Source organism: Pezoporus occidentalis, unplaced genomic scaffold (assembly GCF_034315485.1).
Source record: "Pezoporus occidentalis ecotype Australia unplaced genomic scaffold, CSIRO_AGI_Poc_V1 ctg27, whole genome shotgun sequence".
NCBI classification, from domain to species: domain Eukaryota; kingdom Metazoa; phylum Chordata; class Aves; order Psittaciformes; family Psittacidae; genus Pezoporus; species Pezoporus occidentalis.
Window position 1 is genome coordinate 7,099,167 of NW_026914611.1, and position 15,579 is coordinate 7,114,745.

The 15,579-nt window shown below is 43.5% G+C and overlaps 1 protein-coding gene across 1 annotated transcript in view; it reads left to right on the forward strand.

Moving 5' to 3' along the window:
* The first annotated feature begins 8,380 nt into the window (after window positions 1-8,380).
* Window positions 8,381-15,579, forward strand: part of CLDN10 (claudin 10) — a 55,805-nt gene continuing 48,606 nt past the window's right edge. Inside the window, exon 1 of the mRNA XM_062624614.1 lies at window positions 8,381-8,650. Within this exon, the coding sequence (XP_062480598.1) occupies window positions 8,437-8,650 (214 nt within the window). The 5' untranslated portion in view covers window positions 8,381-8,436. The remainder of the gene's footprint in view (window positions 8,651-15,579) is intronic.

Here is a 15,579-nt window from a genome sequence, read left to right on the forward strand (position 1 = left end):
AGCAAAAGAAGAGACACCAGATGATGAAGATGCATTTAAGATATTGAATAAACTGCCGTCAGAGCAAACTGTTCAGTAACATGTTCCTGTCTACATCTTCATCCATTCAGTCAGAAACTAATGCCTTCTCCAAAGACAGACTTCAGTCAGACTAGCCTCAGCAAAAAGGGGAAATTGTTGAATCTAATCCATGTTATGATATACAGAACGATTAAGATTTTAAAGGTTCTTTCTTGTCTCAAGGTGCTACAATATCAAGTGCCACTAATCCATATGAGAGGCAGCTACTGAGTGATGAGCAAGATGCAGCATTGCAATTCCCCTCCTTTTGAGTGGTTTCCCTGCTGTCACAGAGAGCTGGGAAGGGATCAGATCCCACTGAACAGCTTCCTGGCTACTCTCAGTACTGGCTTTTACAAGACAGATGAAGCTGGGCTCAGCCTGTGGAAGGCTGTGATCATGCTTTACCAGATCCTGATAATTTTAGAAGACATGAATGTGGTTAGCAGCTCTCAATCAGGTGTGTTGAGTCACATCACACACCCTGTGAGAGTGATGGGCTGCCTGGGTATGCTCTTAATTACCAGCAAGGCTTGACTTAAGAAAAGGGCTGTAGCTGCTGGGCCTAAGTCCAGTTGGGTGCTAAGCTAGGAACAAACTAGAAAACAAAAAGCTGTCCCACACCTTCAGCTCCTCATACGTGCTCTTCCCCTGGTCCATTTGGAGATATGAGACAGATCTATGTCATCACCTGCAAGCGTGATGGCATGGGCTCAGTGGCTGAGACATTCCAAAATGCTGTCAGAATCATATGGCTTTCTTCAGGTTTACAGATCTGGGCTCTGGGCAGTGTCATCTGCTCTCAGTCATCGCTCTGTCTAATGCATTGCTGCCTGAAAACTTGCTGCCTGAAGAGATGGAGGATTTTTTGAATGTTGCAGTAAGCTCCCCTCTGACGGGAAGACTGGAGACCAGCCAGACATGAAAGCTAATCTGTACGTGTGGTATGAAACACTAGGTTTGGGCTTTCTGGCAGGGTAAGCAGTACCCCTAAGATTCAAGAAGGAAAAGTAGAATATATAACCCCAAGAGTCCTTTCCTGCTCTAAAGGTAATGATCTGAGGCAAACACAGCTGGAGCAAGAATGGAGCTCTTTGGGCTGCTTCAAAAAGCAATTCAAAGGATTTGCAAGAACACATCCAAATCCTGGTATTAGACCTTGGTTACAATAATGTAGAGGTGTGTCTGACATGTCATAGATTTGGGATGTCAGTGGTGACAAGCAAATGTGTCAATGGCCTTATTGCAGATGATTTCTCAGTGACATGAAAGTTCTAACTCTACCAAATTCTATTTTCAGGATCATACAGGCAGGTCACGGGAATTGATGCCTGGATGTGCAGGCATAGTTCTGCGTTTTGTGAAGTAGACATGGCGGTATTAAGGGCTTATGTGAGCAGGAGAGGTTGTCATTGCTCTCAGGAACTTGCAATTGTGTTCAGTGTCTCAGTTATTTAAGACAAAAGTACATATGTGTGCTCATGAGCAGATAACGTTTCTACTGCCTTTAGCAAAAGAATGATTAGCAGCATAGCAAATTAGAGCTGCACACTGGCAGGTGTCCAACAACTCAGAGGAGGGGTTGCTTCCCTATCAGAGTGGGAGATGGGCTGGGTGGAGGCACCCTCTTGAAGGAGGTGGTCAGTTGAATTGGTACAGGAAGGCAGCAACGCATTTTTTCCTTCTTGCCTAAATCCTGCGAGAAGTGAGAGTGCCCTAGAGGGCTGGTACCACGGCAGGCTAGTAAAGGCAAAGAGATGTGTTTGCCACACTACTTGTGAGATAGATAAGCTAAAGATACATAGAGAGAATTTTGCAATCTGATTATGTGTTGCAATGTTAAAGATCTGTATTATCAGGTGGAATATTGTGAAGGAACAAGAGCGCTTTTCTGATCTGCAGAACACAGTACAGCTCATTCTCATTATTAATTTTCATAATGTTGTTACTGTACGTCAAAATATTTTATGCAATTTTGATTACTTTGGCGTAGTTGGACCTTATCTTCAAAATATACAGTGTTATTTCAGGTATATTCTTCATGTTAAGCTTTTTTCTGTGTTCCTACTCAATAACACAGCACAGTACTCAGGAAGGGTTATTTGCATGTACTTTTAGATGCACTTATTCAGAACTACTAACACAATCAGACAATGACAGACATATAATCAGATAATGACAGACACATCATCAGACACAGGCAGGATTTCTGATTCCTCAGTTCTACCATGGTTTCTGCTGTTAATGCCCAGATACTTGGGTTACAGCTTCTCATCCCACCCGCCATCCAGGAGCTGGGGGCACCTGGTCTGATGGGTCCCAGGCTGGGTCAAGAGTCCCCGTGGAGCTATTTCCATGGTCCATGCAGCTCCCTGGCTCGGGTGGGGTGGGTCTGGGCAGATGTTTCTGGAGGGTCACTGTAGGGTCCAGGGCAGGTCAGGCAATCCCTGAAGAGCTTGGGAGCATGGAGGGTGTTGGGGTTGCCCCCGAGGAGCTTCAGCAGTAGGTAGAGGGCTTCAGGTGCCACTGAGATGGTCAGTACCAGAGGCCAAGCCAGAGGTCACAGAGGGCTCGAGGCTGTGTTGGGAGTGGCACTGTGAGGAAGAGGGGGCTCCCCATAGTGGAGGCAGGACCTGCCCCACCACGCCAGCCAGGGAGCAGGGCAGGCAGGGGAGCAGCAGTCCATAGTGACAGCAACCAGGGTAAGACACAGCCCAATGGTAGCCACGAAGGCCCCTGGCAATGAGGCAAGTCCAAGGTCAAACTGGGAAGTCGATTTGGCAGGTCAGGGACAGGGGCCAGCACAGGATCAGCAGCCCATGGCTTCCAGCAAGGGCAAAGATCTGGAGCCCCACCTTAAAAGCAGATCCCACAGGGCAGAGGGGAACACTTGCCATGGCTTTCCTGCAGCATTATGAGGGGAGACTGGGAGCCTCCCCACATCTCCAGCATGAAAGGGCTGCCCTCGGCTGCACTGTTTGTAAGTTGACCCCAAGCCCTGGCAGTCAAGCCTCCAGGAGAGGAGGATGCACTCAGAGCCCTTACATGGCTTTTCTCGAGGTTGAGTTCACTTGGATGCCAGCCTCATACTTTTTTTCATCATTGTGATGTTTTTCTTCAGTGTTTGTGTGTGTCTGTAGCACTTACATCACAGTATTTCTGTTATTACCCTTTTTTACAGCTTCCTTCTTTCTTCATCCATGTTGCAATCATTTCACTTTGTATCCGTCGTCTTTCAAAGCATTGAACTCTTCAGTCCACAGTCCCCTGGTGCTTGTTCATGTCTAATACTACTGCTTCCAGTAATGCTATTGGTTTCCTGTAGCACAGGCTAGTTCCAATAGTGGCTGGGTTTGAATAGTTCAATCTATAAAAATACATTTTCATTGAGCCCATCACTTCATCAATGTCTATTCAGAAGTTCACAGCAAAGCACGATGACCATGGCTTTCAACACTGATCAGGCTTACGACTTGTTCTACCATTTAAACCTCACTGCATTTTAGTGTTTTGCATTTTATAGTTTTATGAAGATGCAACCATTTTGGCTTTCTGCCACTTATTGCGAATCTAGGCAGAGTGTGCCAACAATAACTATAAACTTAATGACAGCAGACACCTTTAATCAAAATATGTTTGCTAGTGTCCATTGTCAACAGCATAAACTAAGTTGTTTAATGCTAGATCATCCAAAAATAGCATTTTAAAATCCATCTCTTTTTCACATGATGAAAAAAGCAGGGTTAATCCTGTGTATTTTTATTCTCCCACCAAACACTGATTTGAGCCAGTTGTCCGATATCGCCCTCATTCTTATGTAAATATTCAAAAAGTACTCATGAATATAATATACACAAGTAAGTAGTTTTCCCATAAAACAACTGACATAAAATGCTTAAAAATGTAATAAAGCAGAGCTTGTATCTATATAGATATTAAATACATTCATATATGAATATAGATATTCATGTATATTCTTTAAAACACACATACCTAGTTGTATAAAGTTACCTTCTGTATCCATAAATTCTTAAAGCAATTCTTCTAGTGATGAGTACATGGAGTTTCTCTTTCTGTACTACAGCAATATAACTGTACTACTAATAATAGGATTATACTATAGTATGTAACACTAATCGTATCATTGTATTGTGACTACATCCTGAATAAAAATTTGGAATGAGCATAAGACTCTGAGATTGCCTTCTCTGCGTATGTCAGCCAGCACTTCATGAGTCGCAAGGTGAGCAGCAAGTATCTCAAACCACAACTACTTCATGCCATCATAATCTGATATTGTCCTTTTGCCATAGCAAAATGTGCAATTGTCTTTTTCCCACAAGTTTTCCATTTCCAGGAATTTCATTGCTCCTTGAAATTTCAAATTCCTCTTTAGGAGGTGCCTTTTCAGCCTTTGTCAGTTTACCCAGGCAGTGCACGCATCTAGAAGAGTCAGCAGGAACTGGCACTGAACTGGAATTCTGCTTGCAACACCATTTCATACTTTGCTGCCAGTTCTCAGGAACCCTTTTTGTGTTTGTGTTATTGGCCCAGCCATACTGCCATACAGCTTAGCCTTTGCCATGTCTTGAGTAGTGATGTCACCAGGCTTTTTGGTTTCTTCACCGCTTTGCACAATGCTTTAACTTCTTCAGCTTCTTCAGAAGTCATGAATTAAACATTCAGTCTCTTTAACTTCTAGTTTTACAGCTTGTCCAACTTCTTCATGTTTTTTTAGGCCTCTCATAACTTCCTCCACAGTGCTCAGGATCAGTTTGCATTGTCCACCCACTCTGCAGAGGGATATCTTTGGCATTGGTACTTATTTATCTGGGACACTTTCTCCCTGTTACCTTAGGTACCTCCTTTGCAGAGCTCTCCTGTTTCTTATGCAGATAACATCAGGATTGATTTGCACTTAGTTCTTTTTGTAATTTTACCATAAATTTTCCCACAGCTAACTCAGTTTAGCTAAGAGTCTGTATCTTCCTGAGAGAAACATATACTGTCAGCAGTCAGATCTGTATCAGCCAACATACCAGCCTTGGGAACTCCTCCAGCTAGTAGGTTACAACAATTAACATAGGCTGAAGTAGAAATCACAAACCGGAGGCCATAGCTTACCTATATAAACAATCTTGCCCTGCCACAAAGGTGTCGCTGTGTTTAAGAACTGGCACTGGACTGATTTATACGGAGAATATCAGTAGGAATATGACGTGCTACTGACAGAGTATTGAATTAAACACTCTGCAATACATCAAATAATTAGCTAGTGTATCTGTGGAGTTTTGGGAAAATGGTTTGACAAAGGCCTGTAGCATTTTTTTCCAGCTCTCTGTTTAAACACTTCTTAAGCACCCAGCTGTTTTCCAACTTTTGTCTGTTCAGTAACAGAGAAAAGAAGTTTTGGTATAATGGAAAATGCCATTAACAGGTTAACTTTTAACTTTTCCTTGAACTTCTTAAATGACTGATTAACTTGCTTCCTGACAGTTTACAGAAGAAATGAGGGTTGTAAACAGGACTGCTTACTTCTTTCTTATCACTTAAGTATCTGTTTAATTTAGTTATCACTCACACACTAACTGCCTAGAAACAACACGGGGTGAAGTGCTTGTAACCATGAATTTCCACAAAGTCATGCACTAGAGGCAAATCAGGGTAAAGGCCAAGAAGCCACTAAGTCCTCCTTAAGGTGTAAAAGTGTAGTCTACAGTTCAAGTGGTGCCTAAAGGCACTTTCCACTAAAGTAAGTCAATTTCACTGTCCCAGGAGCATGACACTCATGAGTGAATGTGTACTGGATGGAACCCTTGTATATGATCATCTAAGAGTGAGAAGGGGAAATGACTTAGGAGTTTGTATTGCAGTTTATCTAAAACCAGAAATGTGAAGCATTTAAACCTAGCATGATAGGTTTAAAAGAACGAGGTCTTAATGAGGAAGCACCACTGCCTTTGATCCAGGTCACTAAGAAGCAAGCAGGTAGCCCTCTCCTGCTGAGCCTCAGTAGCTCCTCACAGGCTATGTTGATGAGGCATGCTGCTATGCACAGCAGAAAGCAGACCAGGGAGGGGTGGAACAGTGTTTGCATCCAGTCACCTTTGCTTTTCCAGCCCAAATGAGCCACAGTTTTTATGCGGATCAGTGAGAACACTCAGAGAAAGTCCAGGACAAGGCCTGAATTCAGCATTAAATGTAAAACATGTCTTTGAGCTTCTCTGAGCACCAAGCCAAGGCCCCTGTCACTGGGATGGTTTAAAAAAATAAAGGTACCTAATGACATTTCGGAAAAATTGCTTCCTGTCTGCGTAATATTGTCCTCATCATTAAAACAACCTGCTATATTATAGTGCTGCTCTATAGCAAAGCAAATTCCTGTGTGTCCCAAGCTGGCTGTGTTAATAAGAAGCTTTCCACTTGCCCTTGACATGTGGGAAGTGTGCCTACTAATTACTCTGAAAAGAAATTCCTACTTGTAATGTCATTACCTGTTCTGTATAATCATGCTTCTGGGGCCTACTTCTCAGCACTGAGGCAAAGGCTGGTTAAAGTGGAAGTGTCAGGTGATGGTTCAACTGGACACTCTCAGTAAAACTCCTCTTGCTCTTCACATGGAATGTCAATGATATTTCAGCATCTTTGATTACCCCTACTTGAGGTCTGGGGAGTCTACGGAAAAACTCTGATGCCAAAATTCAGCGTGGTATTTATCACAGCTGTAACATGGAGAAGCAACACTAGAAGCACACAAAGAGAAAAAAAATAGACTACTTTCATTGTCAAAAGTGATGGTGTATGCTCAATAGCCATGGTGATCTCATGTCACCACACGGCATACAGCAACACCAAAGAGAAGAGATACATGCTTCCCTTTCAGAGAACAGGACAAAAGGACCAGAGAATAAGGAGGGGCATGAATAAAGCTGGAAGCTGGTATCTTAAAAGAGTGAGGGCCACACATGTAGAATAATAAAAACATAGAAGGGTTTGGGTTCCAGAGGACCTTAAGATGATCCAGTTCCAACCTCCCTGCCATGGGCAGGGACACCTTCCACTAGACGAAGTTGCTCAAGCCCCATCCAACCTGGCCTCTAACACTGCCTGGGATGGGGAAGCCACAGCTTCTCTGGGCAGCCTGTGCCAGCACCTCACCACCCTCACAGTAAAGAACTTCTTCCTTATGACCAACCCTCTTTAAGTTTGAAATCATTCCCCCTTGTCCCATCACTACAGCCCCTGATGAAGAGTCCCTCTCTGGCATCATTATAGGCCCCCTTCAGATACTGGAAGGCTGCTACAAGGTCTCCACCTCATAGCAGCCTGCTCTTCTCCAGACTGAACAGCCCCAACTTTCTTAGCTCACTTCACATGGGAGGTGCTCCAGCCCTCGATCATCCTCATGGACTTCGTCCAACAGTTCCATGTCCTTATGCTGGGGATACCAGAACTGTATGCAGTAAATGCAAAACCATGTGTAGGTCCCACACCAGTAATGACAGTATATTCAGGAACTGGAAGTAGAATAGCAGTTTCAGTGCGGTGCTGTCAGTGCCTGCTACTTTAAAGGTGACATTTTATTAAATCAGTTATATTCTCTGAGGATTTTTCATGGCTTGATTGCAGGAGCTCAGTCGGTGGTGGGACAAATGTTTCTGCACTATGTTCGTCATGCAGAGCAGACGTTCCATAAGAAGCAGAAAATTTTCTATACTGACCAGAGAATTCTCAGTGGGGGCTACACGAGGTTCATTCTGCTGACTACTGCAGCTGTGTCACTGCTAAGGGACCGCTTGCTGTTCTGTTGTTGCCCTAGGTTTGCTACTCTGCAAATACATCCACAAACGCTGCCTTCAAGATACTACTGTTTTAGAGCTGCTTGAATGTTGGCTGCTTATGGCTGAATTAATTTCACAGGCTTCTAAAAATATTCAAGTGTTGTGCGATCCTTCAAAAATGTTATGGTAATCTGTTAAATAGCTGTAGTTTGGACTCTGAACTTATTTTGCTAGATGCAATGGTTGTAAGTTTCCAATTAACTAAAAATTAAGCATTAACTGGAATACCTTAATTGAAAAAATATGGAAACACTTTAATTAATTTCTACAATTAGAAATTAGTATGTAAGTGTTGGTAATTAGCTCCCATAAAGTTGTACCTTGTCTTTCTTCCTCAACATTGTAACACCTAGGGCCTTTCTTGAGTCACTCGAGCATGACAATTTCTTTCAGGCACATTAACTTTCCATAGCAAGTGTTACTGAACTTCTTCAAGTGTAATTTGCTTATGTTATGCCTTTTTGCTTACTCACATGACTGAAGTACTTTTCTCTCCACACAGTGGCATTACTAAGTCTCTGGGGTACAGAGAAACATGCTAGGAATACAGATTATAGCTTTCATATTTTGTTTCTGTGGGCTAGGAGCTGCTATTGCTGCTACTGCATCAAATGAGTGGAAAGTCACTAGTCGAGCATCATCTGTTATCACTGCAACTTGGGTTTTCCAGGGTCTCTGGATGAACTGTGCTGGTAATGCACTGGGTGCTTTTCACTGCAGACCTCACCTTACTATCTTCAAAGTAGAAGGTAAGTAAGTGTAATTTAACTGTGTGATATGGAAAACTGTGTGTATTGCAAGATGTGAGCCTGAGGAGAAAAAGATTATTTTGGCTTGTGCAAGAGATTGTGATTAAAGCATTGTGATGAGTAAAAGTAAAGGATATTGTAGGTAGAATACCAAATACAGCTTTACAGGAATGATATGTATTCCAAGAAAGACAGTAAGCTGTACTCTATGGTTGGTAATATGTGATAAGTATACCAGACAAAGTTCCAGTAAATATAGTATTAGTAACAAACTACTGTTAGCAGAGGACTAAACTGTTTTACAGCTCTAATTTCCACGCAAAAAATAAGCATCCTCTTTGATGGATGAGGGGAGGAGGAAAGATAGCAAGTTCTGCGACAGCTATCAGCACTCTTCTTAGTATCTAAGGAAATCAGATATCAAAAAGCCACTTCTACAAATACCATGCAAATATTCATGTTCTGGGAATTAAGTGCACATGCATATACTTGCTTTATCACAGACTAATAATTTAACTTTAAAGATCAAATGTGTGCTGTTTCAGAATGTCCATTTTAATGGAAAGCATTGGATTTGAAAGCCATCTATCAGAGTGTAAAAACAAACAGGGTCTTCTTGCCTTATCTCAGGGACAGGTTTTCTCAGCAACAGGGACTGACTAAAAGTTTACTATGCAATGTGTTTTCTGTTTTGTTCTGTGTGTAAAGTAGCAAATGGAAATGGTTTTCTTTCTATTTGCTGTTAAGCATTGAGACAGTAGGCAAGATAGTTGTTTTCAGTAAAACTGCGTAAGTACTCACAAGGACAAGGGCAGGGGGACCCCTCTCTCCTGGATATGGGCAGCACACAAGCAAGATGGAGTCAGGCTAGACTGGAAAAAATGGATTAAGACACTAGTATTTTAGGAAATCAGAAGGGAAATCCTGGCTAGACTGAGCCAGTCTTCCGAAGCTTTTGTGAGACCAAAAAGAAGCACAGTTCTAAGATATTAATAGCCAGTGGCTGAACGAGATATAATATGTACTGTTGTGTGGTTATTGCCATATTACATAGACACACACACACACACCTCTCACACACATGAGGAAACCTGGAAACATGGGGATGTTACCAGTCTATACCTTTTCTTGCCTCTCATGCCCCTGCTACATCAGATTGTGTGCTGGGGCATGCAGATTGACTCTTACATCTGCAGAGGATTTTGATATAAAAATCAGCATGAATTTTAGTACACATTTGATCACGCCCTGCTCAAAACCATCACAGATCACATGTGAGAGGTATGAATGGATATGAATAGTTTTATTTCTTTTAAGAATGTTGTTTATCAAAAATAACTTAAAAGCCATAGAAACTAACACATATGCTTTAAAAGGAAATATTGCATCTTTGCAAAGAACCCTTTATGCATTATTTCTGTTGAAATGTAAAGAAAAAAATTAACACATCCTCTTAGGCACATATGATAAAATTTGTTTAAAGCAGTGTTAAGTACTTCAGTAACTAGAAATTACCATTATTGTTATTACTAGTAATACAAAAGCTGCTTTCAGAATAATCAGTTCTGTAATATGTAATCCATAATCCATTTGCCACTTTGTATCGTTAGTATCATTTTATATCATTAAAATACATACTTAAGCTTTTGAGTGAGATTTTTCTTACTTGCTGTTAAGGTAACATCGACAAGAAACTCACAACAAATTAAAGTAGCACACTTTTGTTAAGATAAGAGAGTAACAAGCTGCTGCACTGACATTTAGGAAATCTAATTTTAACCTGCCAGTGCACGCACCAGCCAAGGGTAATGTTACACGTAGCATAAACACTAAGAGGTATTTTGTTTGGAAAACCTGCTAAACATAAACTCCTGGTAATCCAGTGGAAACAAGAGTGCAACAGGGAAAGAGATTTGCACTCTCATTCCGTCCTACATTGTAAAACAATCAAACATTCAGATTAAAGAAGTAAGAAACTCCCATCTCTGTCCTCCGAGTCTCAATATATCATCATTACTGGCATAGTGATATCAGGGTGGGCTGGCAATATAACTTCTTCTGTTGCATTTTTATGATTTCATGGAATCTATTGGCAATTTGTCCTATAGCCAGAGATAACTCTGTTACACAAGCTCCTCACTCTGTTCCTACTTATTCATCTTCAGCTTACCACACAGAAAGCATTAGCAGTAAATAACATGAGTCACTTCTATTCCAAAGCAGATTCATTTGATTATTAAAGTTTCGGTTGCACTTTGGGAGGATTTTGCAAGAGAGGCTTTTACATAAGCTATAGGAAGTTTAAAGATATTTTTTTTTTTCTCCTGTTCAAATCAGAGTAAACAAAAAATGTACTCCAGAGGTCTTTCTTTGAGCAGGATTACCCTGCAGTCATAGGCAGTATGCAGCTATTTACCAGAACCAACTTTCAGCTGAAGGACTGGTTGTGCAGATAGGAGCATAGTCAAGGCAGTAAGATCTCAGGTTGTGCAGCCCAGCCCACCTACAGATCTTGAGGGGTTCATGTTTCTGGACATCTGGGTTAGCACAGCCACACTGCTAACGGTATCCAAAAGATCTGAGCAGTTGCCAAATGTACACATACCTTCACATGTACAGCTGCAGTGGACTCCACTGCAGTGACTGAAACATTCAGGTGAAAGATCATGGAGGAGTACGGCTCATTTACTGTAACACCAATAGTAATAGCGTTGTAACTGCAGTCATTTAAGGCAATGCTTGTGGGAAGAAGCAGTATCTTTTATTAAATCATCTGCTCTGGGAGAAGTATGCAGCAAAGTCATTCATCAGATCTGATGCAAATATGGCAAGCTTGAAGCTAAATATTATCTGGGAACTTTGTCTCTTCAGTTAACTTGGTTACGATTATCAGTGCACCAGATATACTTATGGAAATGGCATGATCAAAACCAAGGGCCCATTGCACACATGTCACATGGCATTAGCCAGAAATTCAAACTGGAGGCACGATATTGTTTAACAAACCCACTAACCTCTGGTTATCCCCTTATCAGTAAGAAAGACCCACAAAGACCCTTCAAAGAGCAAGCCTGGGAACTGAAGCTCCTGACTCCACTGGAGTCAGAGCTGTCATAGACTCCAGAAAGATACTGACTTTTTATAGCAGAGTTTCCACCCACCTTGTCCCCTGCTGAGTCCTCAGTGACCCGCAGGCAGTGGTTGCCTCTCTTCTCATTACTCTCATGTTTATCGTCTTGAATTCTAACAATTCCAGATTTCACAAGAACTAGTAGTCTTAGTAGTCTGGCACTGCTTACACACCTTATTTAGGCATTTTGCTTTTGGTGATGCTGCAGAGAACCGTTTCATTAATGTAAAATACAGAAGTGTATCTACCAAACTGAATTGTGCCCACATCCCTTTCGTATGACACTTCCCTAGTCTGTCAGGGCAGCTACCAGGTTTCTTCAAACAATTTCTTCAGCACTTTGCATGCCAGCCCTATGACTCCTCTGCACTCCCTGGTTTTCCATACCATGCATTCAGGGAGGTGTACCAGAAAGTAGAATAATGTGCTTCTCTAAACCTTTGCTTATTTGAGCCTCATATCTTCTGCTGGCATCTCTTAGTCTTGCTAATAACTGTTTTGATGGAACCAAGTGGGGCAAGTAGCACTATCCTAATGGTGCCAATATGGAAAAGGCAATGCCCGGCTGTTTTGGGTCACATCAGCAGACAAATGCAGAGCTGCCGTTCCATGAAGCAGCCATTGTAATGCAGCTATGGGGTGGAAGGAAGCTGAAACAAGACAACTACTACTGTAGCACCTGTACCCAGAACAGCCATGAATAGGCAAGCACTGTTTGAGTTCATTGGGGTGTGGAGAGCAATTCCAGACGTGCTTCAGGGTGACACTGGCAACTTTCCCAGAAAGCCCAACCCAGAGCAGGAAGGGACTGACATGAGAGTTTCCCTCACCAGAGAAAGCTTGCTGCCAGGAAAAACACACTATCAATTCGACTGCTGGCAGTCAACAACGAGCCAGCCAGGTATCTGTATGGCAGCAAAGGCCAGGGTTCACCTGAGCCTACGAGGAGGGAATTTAGCGCTATGTCCCCCAGTGGGCAACGCCACTGCTCTGTACCGAAGTGGGATTACATGGGGGGCAGGCAGAGTGAGGGCTGGGACTACAGAGTTCACTCCTGCTCCCTGCCGACCTCTGTATCCCCATGCCCTGCCTATTGCTCCCCGCCCCCTCCCCATCTGCTGCCTGCTCCCTGCCCCCTCTCTGTCCACTTCCCGCTCGCTGCCAGCTTCCTGCCCGCTCCCCGCCCGCTGCCCTCCCCGTCCTGCGGACTGCGGCCCGCTCCTCTCTCCATGGTGCTGCAGGCGGTGCCGCCGGGAGAGCGGGCGGGCGGGCGGGGGACACAGGCTGCCCTCGTCCTGGCAAAGGCAGCAGCCCCGGCCTGCTCCGGTGGGCGGCCACGGGGCAAGAACCTTTTCACTGTACCCAGAGCCACGGCAGAGCATCAGCACTGCACCTTCGAGAGGCTGGAAGGGGAGAGCTCTGGGCCCTCATCCAGGGGTGAATGGCTGCAGCCATCAGGCAGAAGGCAGAATTCATGGAACCACAGAATGGTTTGGGCTGGAAGGGACCTTAAAGCTCATCCAGTTCCAACCCCTCTGTCACAGGAAGGGACACCTTCCACTAGACTAGGGTGCTCAGAGCCCCATACAACCTGGCCTTGAACACTGCCAGGGATGGGGCAGCCACAGCTTCTCTGGACAAACTGTGCCAGTGCCTCAGCACCCTCACAGGGAAGAATTTCTTCCTAATGTCTGATCTGAATCTTTCCTCTTTCAGTTTAAAGCTGTTTCCCCTTTCCTATCACCGCATGCCTCGTAGAAAGTCCCTCTTCTCTTTTTTGTAGACCCCCTTTACGTACTGGGGCTGCTACCTGGTCTCCCCAAAATCCATCAGGGAGGTTTTCTTCAGGCTGATGGCCAGCCACAGAAGGATCTGCTGAGGGATACTGCGGGTAGTTAAAGGGACAGAGTCACAGTGGTCTGATATTGAGGTTAGAGTATAACTGTGACTCAGAAATTTCCTGTACCAAGCAAATCCTTCTAGGAAAAGCACAAACTGAGGGGAGGCATGGTTGATTTGTGTTTGACAGTCTGAGTTACCCCTCTGTTCAGTTTTTCTGAATACAATATCCATTTGCTGATTTAGGAAAAAAAGAAAGTCAAACCCGCACTGGCAAAGTTGCACCAATATAAGAAGAAATAGACACTAGAATCAATAGCACAAATTTGGGAATGGTGACCATGAGACATGGCCAGAATTCCTGGCAGGGTTTTATGGCTTAATTCCAAAGTACTCTCCATTTCTCAGCAGTCAGAAGGGTCAACAGACTGACTGAAATGCTGATGCCAGTATGGGGATTTTTGCGTATGCAGGGAAATAGAGTGCTAAATCTTGGTAATGAAAGGTTCTCTGCTCCCACAGTTTGCCTCTCAACTGTAGCAAGCCTTTTTCCATGCTTGTGGCCTCTGTTCTGACATTAGATGACTAAGTCTGCTCTCCACTCAAACAAGATAGCCTGAAGCACACATTTGGTCCCTAGAGGAAGCTGGTAATGCAGTAGAGGTCAAAAGACATCATGACCATGACAATATATAGCAAATGTTTTTGGAATCTGTCATATTGCACACTCTCTCCTCCCCTCACCCCAAAAAGTGAAAGGAGAAAGTAAATGAAACAGTTCAGCCCAGGGAGGAGTTGTCTGAGACATAGCACATCTTATTTAGGGTGCTTTCAAGTAAGGAAAGGAATTGATTCATATGCAGCGGGGCCACTCATGAAACAGAGAGTCACATTTGACCTAGCAGCCCCAGGCAGATCAGATATGAACCGAAGAAGGGGGCTAACTCCCAAGCATCCAAGAGATCTTTCCCCAGCAAGCTCCAGCAGCAGCTTTGCAGTAGATCCAGAGCAAAACCGGGGGCTTCCATAGGGGTGGTAATTTCCAAAAGAAGCATCCAGAAGACAGGAATCCCCTACAAGGCAGGACAGCTCTCTGAAAGCTGGGGTTTTGGATGTCAGAGCTGAAATACAGGTTAGGGATTTTGAGGCGGCTCAGAAGGAATCCTGCTGCTAAGCTTTGTTTTCTTTTCAAGCTCTTTGTTTCCAAGATTTTTATCTATAAGCTCTGAAAATTCACGAATGCTAAACCACAATGCTATTTACTGTGAAGACTTCCTGGCTCTGGCCAGAGCTATGGGGCAAACTGGAAAGAGGTGTGCCTACTGAGGCAACTGCAGCCAGAAAGATACATAAAAAGAGTCCAAGAACTTGCAGGACTAAACTGCTCAGGGCCAGCTGGAAGACACTGAGGGTGAGGGCTTTCACAGGCAGCCACCAGTTCTGGAGAAGGTGATGGCAGGTTACAAAGGACAGGCTCTGACACTGCTTTAAAATCGGCAGGATTGCAGGAAAACGTGCAGCATTGTAAACCAGCCCTCCTTCACAACTCCTGTTTACCCCTGATAATTTGACAGCATCTCTTTGTGCTATAAGCCTTCTATCTCTCTGCCTCTGTACAATGGCAGAGGTTACAGCACTGAGACCTTTTTCACATTTGTCAAGGCCTGGACAAGAGTGGTGCTGCTTGTGCTTCTCTTCTATCATCCTTACAGCCTTTTCCCTAGTGGACCTGCTGAAGACCACCTCAGAGGTAGTCTTCATTTGCAGAAAATCAGTGAGGAAATCTGAAAGGTATGAAGTGCTGCTATTTGCTAGGATGGGTTCCCATGCAGCTGGTTCGAGGATGGGAATGCAAAGCTTGTTATTGGGGCATTAATAACAAAGCTCTTTCATCTTCTAATACTCACAGCAGGATAGATTGTTATCTCCACTTTGCTTTTAGCTTTCTTTGATTACTCCT